Source organism: Geotrypetes seraphini, chromosome 2 (assembly GCF_902459505.1).
Source record: "Geotrypetes seraphini chromosome 2, aGeoSer1.1, whole genome shotgun sequence".
NCBI lineage: Eukaryota > Metazoa > Chordata > Amphibia > Gymnophiona > Dermophiidae > Geotrypetes > Geotrypetes seraphini.
In genome coordinates this window covers 66,476,695-66,491,787 of record NC_047085.1, presented here as the reverse complement: position 1 = coordinate 66,491,787, position 15,093 = coordinate 66,476,695, and the positions used below count along the sequence as shown (strand labels likewise).

The following is a 15,093-nucleotide window of genomic DNA, read 5'->3' as shown; positions in this document are numbered from 1 at the left end:
ATTTATTTAAGGTATTTATCTAGGTACTCAAGCATTTTCCCTATCTGTCCTGATGGGCTCACAATCTATCTAACATTGGCAATAGAGGATTGAGTGACTTGCCCAGGGTCACAAGGAGCAACGTGGGGTTTGAACCCACAACCTCAAGATGCTGAGGTTGTAGCTCTAACCACTATACCACTCCTTCTATAGGTGAGGACTGTAATTATGTATGTTTCTTATTTCTTTGTATTTGATCCAATGTATATTGGTTGTAATGATTTCTGTTATTTCCTTCAAAGTTAATACTTTGAATGTTAAGATGAATAATAAAAAAATAAATAGATGACAACATCCATGGGTATGGCTGATTGTTACTATTTCTACTTTTTAAATGGATTTCTTCCCCTCTTCCCTTTTGTTTCAGTAAGTCATGTAATAGTTACACTTTTGAACTTTTCTGTTTTACTTTTTTAAAGTACTGTCTTAGCGTATTTTATTTTAGCCTATTTTTGCCTTCCCTTTATTTTTTTAAATTTATATCTCGCTTAGAAATTGAATCAGCGGTTTTATCAAATTTTAATAAAAACTTTAAACTTGATGAAGATATAATCTAGTTACACTAAGTTGTATTCCCACTTTGAACATCCTACTGTAAAGATGATTTACAAAATGTAAATAAGTTGATATTTCAAATTAATAGTCAGTTTTAGATATATTTAGACAATACTAGGAATTTGACCATTAACACATATGGAAACAAGTCCATTCATAAAACTTTTATTCCACTTACAGTAACTTACATTTTTTTAAATTTTTTTTAAACAATTATGCTTGGATTGTTCATGAAAATTTAATAAGACATTTAACAAAGCTAGCCATCATCTCAAATTACTTCCCTGTTATTTTTTGTTTTACAAGCCACATGCATGTTAAGCAAGTATCAAAAGAAAAGTTAAAAATAAACCCCACAAAATGCAAAAATAAAAACCTAAAAAAAAATAAAAAATTAAATACATGGGATTTCAATTTACTGCTCTGCTTGACATACAGTGAAATTGGATCTCAAGCGTTACTGCATCTGTACTAGTAACATTTGTTCTTAGGTGGTCTAAACCGTTTAAATACAAATATAGAACAAGTGTAGCTAAAAAATGAAAGCAAATAATTACAAATAATGGAATGCAAAGTTTATGCCCTTTTCCACACTAAACTTGGTCTAAATGAGGAACATTGTGAAATTACAGATGTAGAGACACATGGTGGGCAATGTAGGTTCATTTAATTTGCATGGTATTCATAGGTATGGACTCTTTTCAGCCATATTTGCTTTAGTTCAAAAGCAGCAGTGTGTGCCTATTGTAAGAATGAATTCTTCCCTATGTTCCCACTATTATACAAAAGGCAGCTCTCTGCCTGGGCATGAAGTGTTTCAAACACTGGCCTTGTGGTAAGACACAATGTAACAAATTATTATGCCAAATATTTAAAATATGTATAACTTCCACAACCCATGTAGGCCACCTTAGATCAAAACCAGATATTAAAACACCCAAATGTTAACTGGCTCTATTCCCCTATTAAACAGAAAACCACATGGGAACACATAAATCTAATAGTAACAAAACCTGTTGCAAACAAAAAAATAACAAAAAAAAAACATTTTTTAGGACAATATGAATGACAAATTGTTTATTCTGTAACTAATAGAATGAGGCAGACAAAAAAAAGGCTGGTTAATTTTCCCCTGCTTCTCCTTCTCCACATTCCTCTGTTTGGGTATCTGATGTCCACAACTGAAAAACACAAACACAAAAGATATTGGTTACTTAAGCAGATTTCAAATAGCCATCCAATCCAAACAAGCAAGAACTAGATAGATAAAACTAACACCTTTGTATTGTCTTCCTTGATATATCTTCTACGTTTGATACATTCTGTTAGGCAAACTGAAGGTAATGGGAATAGGTGGTACTGTATATGACTGGCTCATATCCTGTTTCCAAGAGCACTCAATTAGCGTTCAGAATAATGGTGGAGTATCTGATGCAGTGACTACCTATAGGGGGTTCCATAAGGCTCTGCGCTTTCAGCATTGATGTATAACCTTTGATGTCACTAGGGAATGTATTTCAAAACTTGCAAGTGAGTTATCTGTTCTATGCAGATGACATTCAGTTTTTCTTCCCAATAGATGATTGGAATGTTGAATTATAATCAAAATTATCCATGTGTTTACAAGCTGTTGACAGATGGATAATGGCCATAAGTTGGCCATTACCATTACCAAGACTGATGTGATGTTGATTGGAAAGAATGAAGATCCTAGATGGCCACAATATGTTGAAGTTAATATGAGAATTATTGTTCATAAGATATTTACAATACTAGGAGTTTGGCTCAATTTTACTTTTGAGTATGAAGGATCATGATGTGCTAGCTGTGGGTCAAAGCTACATTCTTTCAGATGCGAGTACTTAGTAGATTGAAATCGATGTTATCAACTTATAATTTTCTTATTGTAATCCAAATTGTTAATTTCCAGAGACTAGATTATTGTAAAGTGCTGTACTTAGGGATGACATCTGTAAGGTGTAAAGTTTAGCAAGTTGTTCAAAATGCCACAGCTCGGTGGATTTGTAGAAGGAGCAGATTAGATCATGTAACATCTTTACTGAAAACTTCATTGGTTACCAGTAAAATATTGAATTATCTATAAAGTTTTCCTGTTGATTTTTAAAGTAATATATTATGAAATCCCCTGGTATTTTGACCCAGGTGCTGAAAATACAGTATATCAATTGAGTTGATCCCCAAGGTCAGAGGGGACATTAAAACTGGTTAGTGATGGGTTAGTAACAAAAGATTAGGTTCTTACCTCTGCTAATCTTCTTTCTTGTAAATCCACACTTTATTCCAGGACCAGTGGGTTATTTCCCTCCACCTGCCAGGGTCTGTAGGAAGCCTCAAAACTTCAGAGGTTTTCCCCCCCTCCCTTACATATCTCCTCTCTGAGTATGCTCACCAGTCTGAAAAAAGCCAGGAACATCTGTAGAAGATAAGAACGAGAGGGAGGGGTACGGGGACACTCCCCCCACAAGTAAGTATATTCTGCTCACAATTATAAATGCAAAACAGCAACAAGGGAACATAATCAAATCAGGTTAACAAAGATCAGTGACCTGAATGACAATAATAGTGCTAGTAGTAGAAAAAAAATGCACCGACAGAAGAGGGTGCCCTAACTGGTGACCCCCCCAAACTGAGTGCTAACCCCATTCTGATGATACTCTAATAAAAAATGGACAGAAGCTTAGCTTATTGGTATTTGTAAAGGCAGACAATCAGTGAAACAACAAGTATAAGGCGGGTTCCTGGAATAAAGTATGGATTTACAAGAAAGATTAGCAGAGGCAAGAACCTAATCTTTTGTTCATGTCCAATCCTACTTTTTGTTCTTGTACAATCCCACTTTATTCTGGGACCAGTGGGATTTAACAGAGCAGTCCCGAAAATTCAGGGTGGGACTGATGAGCCCACTGCTAACAAAGAGGCACCAAAAGCTGCATCCTCCTTGGCCAACTTGGTGAATGTATGCAAGGAGGACCAGGTAGTAGACCAGCAAATCTCATCCATAGAAATACCCGATGACTGCCCAAGAGGAGGAAAACCTCTCTGGTTGAAGGAGCTTGGACCCCGAGAGGGGGGCCTCTTTCCGAATGCCACATGTGCTGTTGAAATGGCCATAAGAATCCACCTGGAAATGGTAGCCGTAGAAGCTGGCTTCCCTCTGTGGGCAAGACCCGCCAAGACAAACAGGTGGTCAGAGAGGCGAAACTCGGTGACCTCCAGATACCACAATAAACTTCTGTGCATGTCCAAGGCCCGCAACACCCGGTCCTGCTCCCGTGAACCAGAGGAAGCCAGACTTCCTGATTCACATGGAAAGCAGAAACCACTTTCAGGAGAAAGGAAGGAAGAATATGTGGCATTACCGTGGAATTTGTAATCTGTGGAAAAGGAATCCTGCAGGAGAGGGCCTGTAGCTCTGAAACCCTGTGGACTGTGGAAACAGCCCCCAAGAAGATAGTCTTGAGCATGAGATCCATCAGTGACACCTGCTCTAAAGCCACATACTGAGGGTGAGCAAGAAAACGAAGAACCTGATTAAGGTTCCAGGTTGGACAGGGAAAGTGCAAGGGAGGCCCGAACTGCAACGCTCCCCACAAAAAACAAACCTATCTGGATGGACTGCCAATGAGCCCCTCGGGGAAGGAGGGTCCATATCCAAAAGCCCAGCAATCTGTACCCAGAGCAAAGCTATTGCTAGACCTTTCTTCAGGCTATCTTGCAGAAACTCCAGGACCCGAGGAATCTATGGAAAAGAAGGGTCTACTGGTCAACAGGGCGCACCAGGCCTGGTAATACCTTCAAGCCTTCACATAGGCTGCCAACTGTGGATTTCCGCTTGCTGTGAAGCAATGTGGCAGTCACTGCTGAAGAATAGCCTCGGCTAGTCAAGGCCGTGCACTCAAGAGCCATGCCGTAAGACCAAAGCAGTCAGGATCTTGCATCACAAACGGACCCTGTGTGAGAAGGCAAGAATGACAAGAGAGCCTGAGCCCCCAACCTGCTTGAGCCAAACCAAGTCGGCATGCTATGGCCGCCTGGGCTAATCGGGTGCCAACAGAATCACCAGACCCTCATGGGCCACTATGCACCTCAACAGACACCCTATCATGGGCCACGGAGGGAAGACAAACACAACCCTCCTGGGGCCAGGGCTGAACCAGAGCATCCAGGCCTTTGCTTCTGGCATCTCGCTGACTGAAGAAACTATAAGCTTTCTTGTTGGCCACCGTCGCCATAAAGTTTAATGTGGGAAACCCCAATGATCCACTATGCAAATGAATGTTCTTCGAGAGAGTGACCACTCTCCAGGGTCCAGTGTCTAACAACTGAGAGTCTGCTTGGACGTTGTCCACTCCTGCCACTTGCACCACAGACAGTGCCACGAGGCATCTTTCTGCCCACCAAAAGAGCAGCTGAGCCTCCTCGCTCAGAGGGGAACTTTTCATGTCGACAATTGCCGTAAGCCACCACCATGGTATTGTCCGAGAACACACGGACAGCTCGATGACAGAGACGACTCTCGAAGAGAAGGGCCAGCTGAATCACCCGAAGAGAAGGGCCAGCTGAATCTCCTGAAGTTCCAGGCAACTGATCGAGCTCTTGCGCTCTGAGGGCGCCCACCGGTCCTGAACAGAGTGACATGCACACTGCTTCCCATCCTTTCAGACTCGCATCTGTCAACAAGATCACCCAGTCCGAGACACGGGGTGGAACACCCTGGGACAAAGAGAGGACACAACCACCATACTAGGCTGTTGTGAGCCACCGTCATCCAGGGCAGGGATCTATGTAACTGGTTCTGTTTTGGATTCCAGCGTGAAAGCAGGGCATCCTGCAGCGGACGCAGGCAGGCTCTGGCCCAAGGAACCACATTGATCAATGCCACCATGGTCCCCCAGAACCTGGAGATACTGCCATGCTGTCGGGACCAGAGTGGCCAGAAGGTCCCTGATAACCTCCTATAGCCTCTCCTGATGGGACATGGGCAGAAACACGTGCTGACCCATGTGAAACCGAACTCCCGGGCACTCCAAATCCTGAGTGGGCTCATGGTGACTCTTTCTGAAATGGATCACCCAACACAAACGTTGCAGCAACGGTACCACCTGATGGACAACCTGATGCCTCCAGACAAAAAGCACACTCTGATCAATCAGTCATCCAGATAAGGGTGAACCAGGACACCCAGATGGGCCGTCACCACCAATATCAATCTGGTGAAGGTCCGGGGTGCTGTTGTTAACCCAAAGGCAGTGCCGCAAACTGGAAATGTTGCACAGAATATGGAATCACAGGTACTTCTGGTGGTCCAGGAAAATGGGAATGTGGAGATCTGCTTCATTCAGATCCAGGGAAGCTAGAAACTCTCCTGGTGCCATTGATGCGATCACCAAGCATACCGTCTCCATGCGGAATTGAGGGACTTTCAGGGCTGCATTGACTGCCTTGAGGTTCAGAATTGGTCTCCAATTGTTAGAACAATGAAGTATATCGAATATCTCCCAGAGTCCGAGTCTTGCTCTGGGTTCTAAGGCTGCAATATCCAAAAGTCTACAGACTGTGGCCTACACCTGAACCACCTTCTTGTGGCGGCTGGCAGGGGAATCCAGAAAACACTCGGTCAGAGGACAGAGAAACACCAACTTGTAACCACCTCGGAGAACCTCCAGAACCCAGCAGTTGGAGATGATGGCCTCCCATTTTGCCAAAAAGACTGACAACTGCACCCCGATGCTCAGAGGGGGGCAGCAGCTTGGCATCAGAACTGTTTCTTGGCAGCAGCTGCTGGATGACTTGGCGCAGACTGCTGACAGCGAGACCTGCCAAAGTGTGGTCTGGCAGATGATGAGGAATGATGACCTGTGGAAGGGCTCGAGTATGGGCAAGAATGCTGAAAGGGATGAAAATTTGAACGTCCAGAAGGGCAGGACCTGCGCCCAGGTAATGCCTTGGGTTTAAGATCCTAACATTGGCCATAAGGTCACTCAGACCCTTACTGAACAGGAGCTGATCCTTGAAGGGCAACTGGCTTAAAGTAGCCTTAGAAGATGAATCACCAGACTATTGCTGGATCCAGAGCATCTTGCGAGCCAAAACAGAATAGGTGCCAACCCGGAGAATGAGAAAATCGAAATCCCAAAGCACCACAGTGCCAGGATCAAGACGCAGCTTGGAGTGACATGCCCGTGCCACGAGGAGACCGTCTCCACTTTGACCCCAGCCATGGCAAATTAAACAGACGCTTAAGGATAAAATTCACGCCTTGGTCCTGGACATCCTTCAGGACCACACATCTCCAATTGCTATGAAGAGATATATGGCGATGTGTGCTTGGTAATATACGCCAAGAATCCACCTTCGGAGAAGTAAAGCGCTTGTTAAAGCCATCCGCCATGGAATAAAGCCATGCCATGGCTCGAGCACATTTCCAGGGACCCTCAGAAGTTTCACAGATATCTGTAAGAATCCAGACAACATCAGGATGATCCGGAAAAGAGGCAGACTGTTCATCAGAGACTGGCTGTTCCATCTGTAGCTTCAATTCCTGCAGAGAATCAGAGATTAAATCCACAAGGTGTGCAGGTTTGAAGAACCTGCACACAGTGGGGGTCCTCCCCCAAATCACAGGCTCTGCACCACCCGGATCCTGTGAAAGCAGAGGAATGGAAAGAGTGTCTAGCAAAACTGTGGGCTGGTATACTCACAGGAAGACAGACCCTGGTCCCTTGGAGCAAGGGTCCGTGACCGGCACTGAAGCTGGTAGAAGGTAAACAGATAGGGACTTTTAAACTAAGTATGCCTGATAAAACATGTGCACAAATTTCAGGGGAAAACCATCCTCTGCGGTGAAAGCCGACTTCACCTCAGATTTGGAATGTTTGAAAGATTCATGAGGTTTTCACTGGAGCTGTGCTTACAATTCACCAAAATGCCACCAGCGCACGCCTCAGGACCCCTGATGTCAATTTCGTAGGAGGCAGGGCATAAGGTACTTGAAGATCCTCCCCAGAGGATCCTCCTCGTATTCAAGTAAATATTCCCCCCTCAGCACATGTTGAACACGGCTGCGCAACCAACAATCATCCACTGCAAATGAGGAATGAATCCATTCCATCCTGCCCTGGGGATGTCATCTGTGTTTTTCTTTAAAAAATGAAGCTGGCAAATATGAAAAATAACTTTGAAATTAAATCTGGAAAAATCCAAAATGATCACTGAGGCCCTGTTTTGACTAAAAATGGCCCAGAAAAACCACAGAGAACCCTCAAAAACAGATTTTAGGGTGGGGTGAGGCATAGGACATGCAGGGAAACCACCTAAAACCCCCCTTTTTAAAGGCCCCCCATCTCTGATTCAAGCTGTCAGTTTGCTCTCACATAACCATGTGCTCACAGGAGAAACTGAAACCTTTTACTCACTGTGCGGAATGAAACTGTTTGCAGCTGAACAGCTTGCAGGGAAATCCTTTAGCTCAGTCAACTGGAAATCTGGATTTCAAGTCTTCTGACTGTCCCACCGGCCTGATCACCACAGTTGGAGACCTCCACCACCTGTGGACACGCTGCACAAACGCCTGGCGGAGGGATGCAGTCTGGCTCTGATCCCGTTCGTGCCTTCATGAACAGTCTCAGCCTGCACTATACCCATTAGCGGACGAACCTGGGGTGAGCTAGCTTCCAAAGGAAAGGTCCCAGAGCCCCGATCTGATGTGCAGGCTGTCCAGAGGGCTTACTGCTGAGCAGGGAACCCCCCAGAAGCAGATATTCTCCAACAGTCTGCAATCTCCTGCAGTCAAGGATGTCCCCACAGAAAATCTCCACAGCACAAGGGTGAAAACCATGAACAAAAAAATACTGAAAGGTCACAAAATAAAACACGAGCAGGAAAGATGAGCTCCTACAGCCTGGCTTTGTAGGAAGAAAAAAAGACTGGTGAGCATGCTCAGAGAGGAGATATGTAAGGGATGGGGGGGAAAGCCTCTGATGTTTTGAGGCTTCCTTCAGACCCTGGCAGGTGGAGGGAAATAACTCACTGGTCCCAGAATAAAGTGGGATTTTACAAGAAGTGTACATTATGTCAAAATTAGGGCTTCAGTAATTTCGGTGGCAAGGATGCTTCTATGGGAAGATGTGCTGCAGCCTGACACAGCTCCTCTCAGGGTAGCTGGAAATAGGAGAGGACCTCTGCCACCAGGAAAACTGCCTGTTCCGATTCTTCAGCTACCAGTCAGGCCCCAGCCGGACTGAGCTTCAATCCTCCGGTACCAGAATTTAAAATGCCATGAAGAGGGGGGAGGAAAAGTGCAGCCAACACAGTGTACATTCTGAAGAAATGCAATTGAGGCCCATACACCCAGCTGTTTGCTCACTCCTTGACGATCAGAAGTGCTAGCACAGGCTGTACAGGAACCAATTGCATTTCTTCAGAGCGCACACTTGTCGGCTGCACTTTTCCTCTCCCCTCTTCGTGGTGTTTTGAATTCTGATACTGGGGGTTGAGGCTCGGTCTGGCTGGGGTCTGACTGGCAGCTGAAAAGTCAGAAGGAAAAAGTAGGTTCTTACCTGCTAATTTATTTTCTTTTAGCATCTCCAGACCAGCATAGGTTAATCTTACAAGAGGGTATATATCTCATCATGACCAGCAGGTGGAGAATGAGACAAAACTTTGGAGCTGTACATATCATGTTACCTCAGTCTGCCGAATAGCCAAGCAGAACTAAGAACCATATACAGAAAACAAACAGGACTCCGAACAGAAGTATCAACAAATAAAAACAGGAATGCTGTTGGAAAATGCAAATAGCAAAGATCTCCACAGCTCGCCAGCTACGCCAGCCAAGCCACAGCCGCTGTTCTTAATTTCGCCGGCCCTAGAAAAATACTAGAAACTGACTGAAAAATCAAAATCTGCATGCACGAACACGACAATAGACAGGATGGGGTCCTATGCTGATCTAGAGAGGCTAAAAGAAAGTAAATTAGCAGATAAGAACCTAATTTCTCCTTCTTTAGTAACTCTCCAGACCAAAGGTTAATCTTACAAGCGGGATGTACCAAAGCAGTCCCCATCACGGGTGGGATGTCCGAAGGGCCAACACCAGAACACACTCATCGAACACCGGGTCCCAACGCGCCTGAACGTCCACATGGTAGTATCTGACAAAGGAATGCAAGGAAGACCAAACAGCAGTGTTACTGGAGGCACCAGCAAAGACTCAGCCTAAGAAGTGGCCTGAAACCGAGTGGAATGAGCCTTGAGAAATTCCAGAACAGGCTTTTTTTTTTTTAAGAAGGTAAGCAGAAGCAATAGTCTCCTTGATCCAACTTGCAATGGAAGCGCCATTCCCCTTACGAGGTCCTGCTAGAAGGACAAAAAGATGATCTGATTTCCTGATCTCCTGGGTCCTCCGCATGCAGACCCGAAGGACCCAAACAACATCCAATTTGCGCAACTGTTTCTGCTCAGAAGAACCCTCCCAACTACCAAGCACTGAGAGGACCACCGACTGAGTAACATGAAAAAGAGAAACTACCTTTGGCAGAAAGGAAGGAACAGCCAATAACACGACCCATTCCATAGAAAACACCAGGAAGGGAGACCTACAAGAAAACCTGCAGCTCTGAAACACGTTTAGCAGAAGTAATAGCTACCAAGAAGATCGCCTGAACAGCAAGGTCCTTCAACGAATAGGTACCCAAAGGCATCAAACAGGGAGCACACCAGCCCGGACAGAACCAGATTCAAATCCCAAGAGGAAACAGATGGTCGCACAGGAGGATTGAGCAATTTGGCCGACCGCAAGAAGTGAACGATATCAGGAATGGCAGTCAGACACTGACCCAGTAATAAACCATGAAAGGCTGACAGGGCTGCAAGCTGAACCCGGAGAGAAGACCAAGCCAGCCACCTGTCCAGGTCATCCTGCAAGAACTTTAAGATGTTAGGCAGGGAAACATGAGAAGACACCACTCCCCACACCGTATATCATAAGAACATAAGAATTGCCGCTGCTGGGTCAGACCAGTGGTCTATCATGCCCAGCAGTCCGCTCCCGCGGCGGCCCTCTGGTCAAAGACCAACGCCCTAACTGAGACTAGCCCTACCTGCGTACGTTCTGGTTCAGCAGGAACTTGTCTAACTTTGTCTTGAATCCCTGGAGGGCGTTTTCCCCTATGACAGACTCCGGAAGAGCGTTCCAGTTTTCTATCACTCTCTGGGTGAAGAAGAACTTCCTTATGTTCGTACAGAATCTATCACCTATCAATTTTAGAGAGTGCCCTCTCGTTCTCCCTACCTTGGAGAGGGTGAACAACCTGTCCTTATCTACTAAGTCTATTCCCTTCATTGCCTTGATTATTTTGATCATGTCCCCTTTCAATCTCCCCTGCTCGAGGGAGAAGAGGCCCAGTTTCTCTAATCTCTCACTGTACGGCAACTCCTCCAGCCCCTTAACCATCTTAGTCGCTCTTCTCTGGACCCTTTTGAGTAGTACCGTGTCCTTCTTCATGTACAGTGACCAGTGCTGGACGCAGTACTCCAGGTGAGGGTTCTCCATGGCCTGGTACAGCGGCATGATAACCTTCTCAGATCTGTTTGTGATTCCCTTCTTTATCATTCCTAGAATTCTGTTCGCCCTTTTTGCCGCCACAGCACATTGCGCGGACGGCTTCATCGACTTGTCGAACAGAACTCCCAAGTCTCTTTCCTTGGAGGTCTCTCCAAGCACTGCCCTGGACATCCTGTATTCGTACATGAGATTTTTGTTACCGACATGCATCACTTTACACTTATCCACGTTGAACCTCATCTGCCATGTTGATGCCCATTCCTCAAGCCTGATTATGTCACATTGCAGATCTTCGCAATCCCCCTGTGTTTTCACTACTCTGAATAACTTTGTATTGTCTGCAAATTTAATCACATCGCTCGTCGTACCTATGTCCAGATCGTTTATAAAGATGTTGAAGGGCATGGGACCGAGCCCTGCGGCACCCCACTGACGATGTATTGTCCGAGTATTGTCCATTTACCCCCACTCTCTGTTTCCTATGCTTCAGCCAGTTTTTAATCCACATGAGTATTTTACCCTCGATTCCAAGGCTCACAATTTTCCAAAGTAGTCGTTCATGTGGAACCTTGTCGAACGCCCTTGTCTATCTGCCTGTTTACTCTCTCGAAGAAATGCAGCAAGTTTGTCAAACAAGATCTGCCTTTGCTGAAACCATGCTGACTGGTCCTCATCAGCCCGTATCCATCAAGGTGATCAATGATGCGGTCCTTTATCAGCGACTCTACCATCTTTCCTGGTACCTAATTCAGACTCACCGGTCTGTAGTTTCCTGGGTCTCCCCATGAACCTTTTTTGAAGATCGGCGTAACATTCGCCACCTTCCAATCCTCCGGAATCTTTCCCGTTTTGATCAACAGATTGGCTATTAGTTGAAGCCGTTCAGCTATGGTCTCTTTCAATTCCTTGATGACCCTCGGATGGATGCCATCTGGTCCCGGGGATTTATCACTCTTAAGCTTATCAATCTGCCTGCATACCTCTTCTAGACTGACAGTTAACCCTATCAGTTTCCTGTTTTCACTTCTAGCATATAACCTGATGGATTCCGGTATGCTGTGTATATCCTCTTCGGTAAATACAGACGCAAAAAACGTGTTTAGTCTATCGCAATTGCTTTGTCCTCCTTTAGCGCTCCCTTTAGTCCTTGGTCATCCAACGGTCCCACCGCTTCCTTCGCGGGTCGTTTCTCTTTAATATATCGAAAGAACAGCATAAAGTTTTTCGCCTCCTTGGTTATTTTTTCCTCGTAGTCTCTTTAGGCTCCTTTTATCCCCTTATGGCACCTGTGTTGATGATGTTTGTGCTTATTCCAGTTTTCATCCGTTTTTTATCTTTTCCATTTCTTAAATGAGGTTTTTTTTGTCTCTGATCGCTTCCTCAACCTCTACAGCGAGCCACGCCGGTTCTTTATTCTTTTTCCTCTTTGAGCCCTTGATGATACATGGTATATATAGGATTTTGCGCCTCAGTGACCATATCCTTAAAAAGAGACCAAGCTTGTTCTAGCGCCTTTACCTTCTTTTTAATCTTCTTCCCCACCATGCGTCTCATCCTTTCATAATTCCCTTTTCAGAAGTTTAGCGCCGTGGCAGTCGTTCTGGACCAATGTTTCGCTCCTATTTCCATGTTGAAGCGGATCATATTGCGATCGCTGTTTCCCAGCATCCCTTCTACATTCTGTGCCGGTCCTTGCAGACCATTTAGAATTAAGTCCAGAATTGCTTTTCCTCTCATATTTTCTTTGACAAGTTGTTCCAGGAAGCAATCGCCTACAGTTTCCAGGAACTTGGTCTCTCTAGCACAGCCAGAGGAGCTTAGGTTCCATTCTATCCCCAGATAGTTGAAGTTGCTCGCGATAACTGCGTTGCCTCTCTTGCAATTGCATTTAATTTCATCCGTCATTTCTTCATCAATTTCTTCGGACTGCCCTGGGGGTTGGTAGTAGATGCCTATCCTCGTTTCTGGTCCATTTTGTTCCTGGAATTTTGACCCATAGAGACTAACTTATTTGTTTGTTGTGGCATGTTCTCTCCAGTAGATTCAATTCCCTCTTTGATGTATATGACAATGCCTCCTCCTTTTTGAGTCACTCTGTCTCTGAGGTATAGCTTGTATCCCGGTAGCACCGTGTCCCAGACATTTTCATTCTACCATGTTTCCGTGATGCCAATGTCAATGTTATCCTTTTGTGCCATAGCTTCTAATTCATCCATCTTATTTCTAAGGCTCCTTGCATTCATGTACATACACTTGAGTTTGCAGCCTGTTCCCTTCTTGCGTGTCCTTCCCTCTTGTGTATCTTTCGGTCTGTTTTGTCTGCGATCTGGTGAGTCTTCCCTGCCATCTTCCTGCACAGTATCCTCTGGGTATATCGGTTCCCGAATCATCGAATCTCTCGGTCAATTGTCGGCTTTCCCCTTCTTCCTAGTTTAAAAACTTCAACTTCTCTCTTGATGTTGCTTGCAAAGTAGCCTCGTTCCGTCTCTGCTAAGGTGGAGTCCATCCTTCCTGAATAGCTTGCTCTTTCCCCAGAACGACATCCAGTTGCGCACAAAGTAGAATCCTTCTTCTTCACACCAGCACCTCATCCACGCGTTGACTGCTTGCAGCTCCATCCGTCTCTGCTCATCTGCCCTGGGTACCGGCAGGATCTCCGAGAATGCTATCCTCTGTGTTCTGTTCCTCAGCTTCCTTCCTAGCATCCGGAACTGGTCCTTCAGTACTTCTCTGTTGCAGTTCTTGTTGCTCACATATCACATATCGCAGTGTCTCCAAGAAAAAAGACAGAATTCTGAGAGCCCTGTAGATTCCCTTCAAGTCTAAGATGGGCCGAAAGGACCCAACTTTCTTGGGCACCACAAAGTAAATCGAGTACCTGAAAGTGCAACATGCCTGAGGGGGAACCAAAACAACAGATTAGAGATCTAGCAATCTTAAGGATCTGGCAAAAAAACTGCTTCTTCCACGCTGCCTGACAAGGAGAAGTTAGCAAATGATCTGGCAGGAAATGGGCAAACTGCAGAGCAGAACCGTCCCCAATCACCTCCAGCCGAGCACCCACCGGAACCAGAGGGGGTGCGGGCACAAAGTCATTGGGCAGGATAGACAGTGGGGGAACCGGCGGAGGGATTCTCAGCCTCCTGATGGGCATGACAGGACTGCATTCGCTGAAATAAATGACCCCTGGCAAAATCAGAGGTCGGGTAGGGAGCAGTTCCATGCTCAGGGCGGTTCCTGTGGAAATCTCGCAGACTCCCTCGAGCAGTGCCACCTTGAACAACCTGGCAAGCACTGTCTTCAGGCAGGCAGGGCACTTTATATAGAGTCCGTCAGAGTTTGAACTAACTAGTCCAAAACCTCTGGAAAACAACAAGGACCCCCGAAAAGAAAATTTAGTTTTAGTGATGGACACCACATCCGTCAACCAAGCCCAAAACCCGACGCACAGCCATGGATTTGGCAGATGTCTGCAAGACAGAGGGCGTCAGAGGAAAGAGGCAGCCATCTGAATCTCCGCCACTTCCTGACCATCAGACCCACTCGGCCCACCGAAACATGGCTCGAGCCACCAGACCCGCACAAATAGCTGCCTGGACCCCCAAAGCAGACATCAAAATTCTGTTTAAGAATGGTCTCCAACTTACACTCCTCAGAGTCTGTTAAGACAGAACTGCAATCGACGGGCACAGTATGCCGCGTAGCAATAGCTGAGACCGCTGCATCCATCACTGGTGACTTTAAGGTAGTCCTATCCCCCACCGAGACGGGATACTAACAAGCCAAGGAGTGCGCAAAACAAAAATATACCTCCGGCAAAGTCCACTGTGCCAGGATAATATCTAGAAAAAAAATGGATGTATTGGACAAGAGTGGGAAGCAGAGGAAATCCCCCAAAGAGGGTTCTCAACACT

The 15,093-nt window shown here is 45.5% G+C and overlaps 1 protein-coding gene across 3 annotated transcripts in view; it reads right to left on the bottom strand.

The window, feature by feature from the left end:
- Positions 1–743: 743 nt before the first annotated feature.
- Positions 744–15,093, bottom strand: part of YWHAZ (tyrosine 3-monooxygenase/tryptophan 5-monooxygenase activation protein zeta) — a 104,896-nt gene continuing 90,546 nt past the window's right edge. For all 3 annotated transcript variants that reach the window (XM_033934369.1, XM_033934371.1, XM_033934372.1), the window contains exon 6: positions 744–1,775. In XM_033934369.1, coding sequence (XP_033790260.1) covers positions 1,716–1,775 — 60 coding nt within the window. In that variant the 3' untranslated portion in view covers positions 744–1,715. The remainder of the gene's footprint in view (positions 1,776–15,093) is intronic.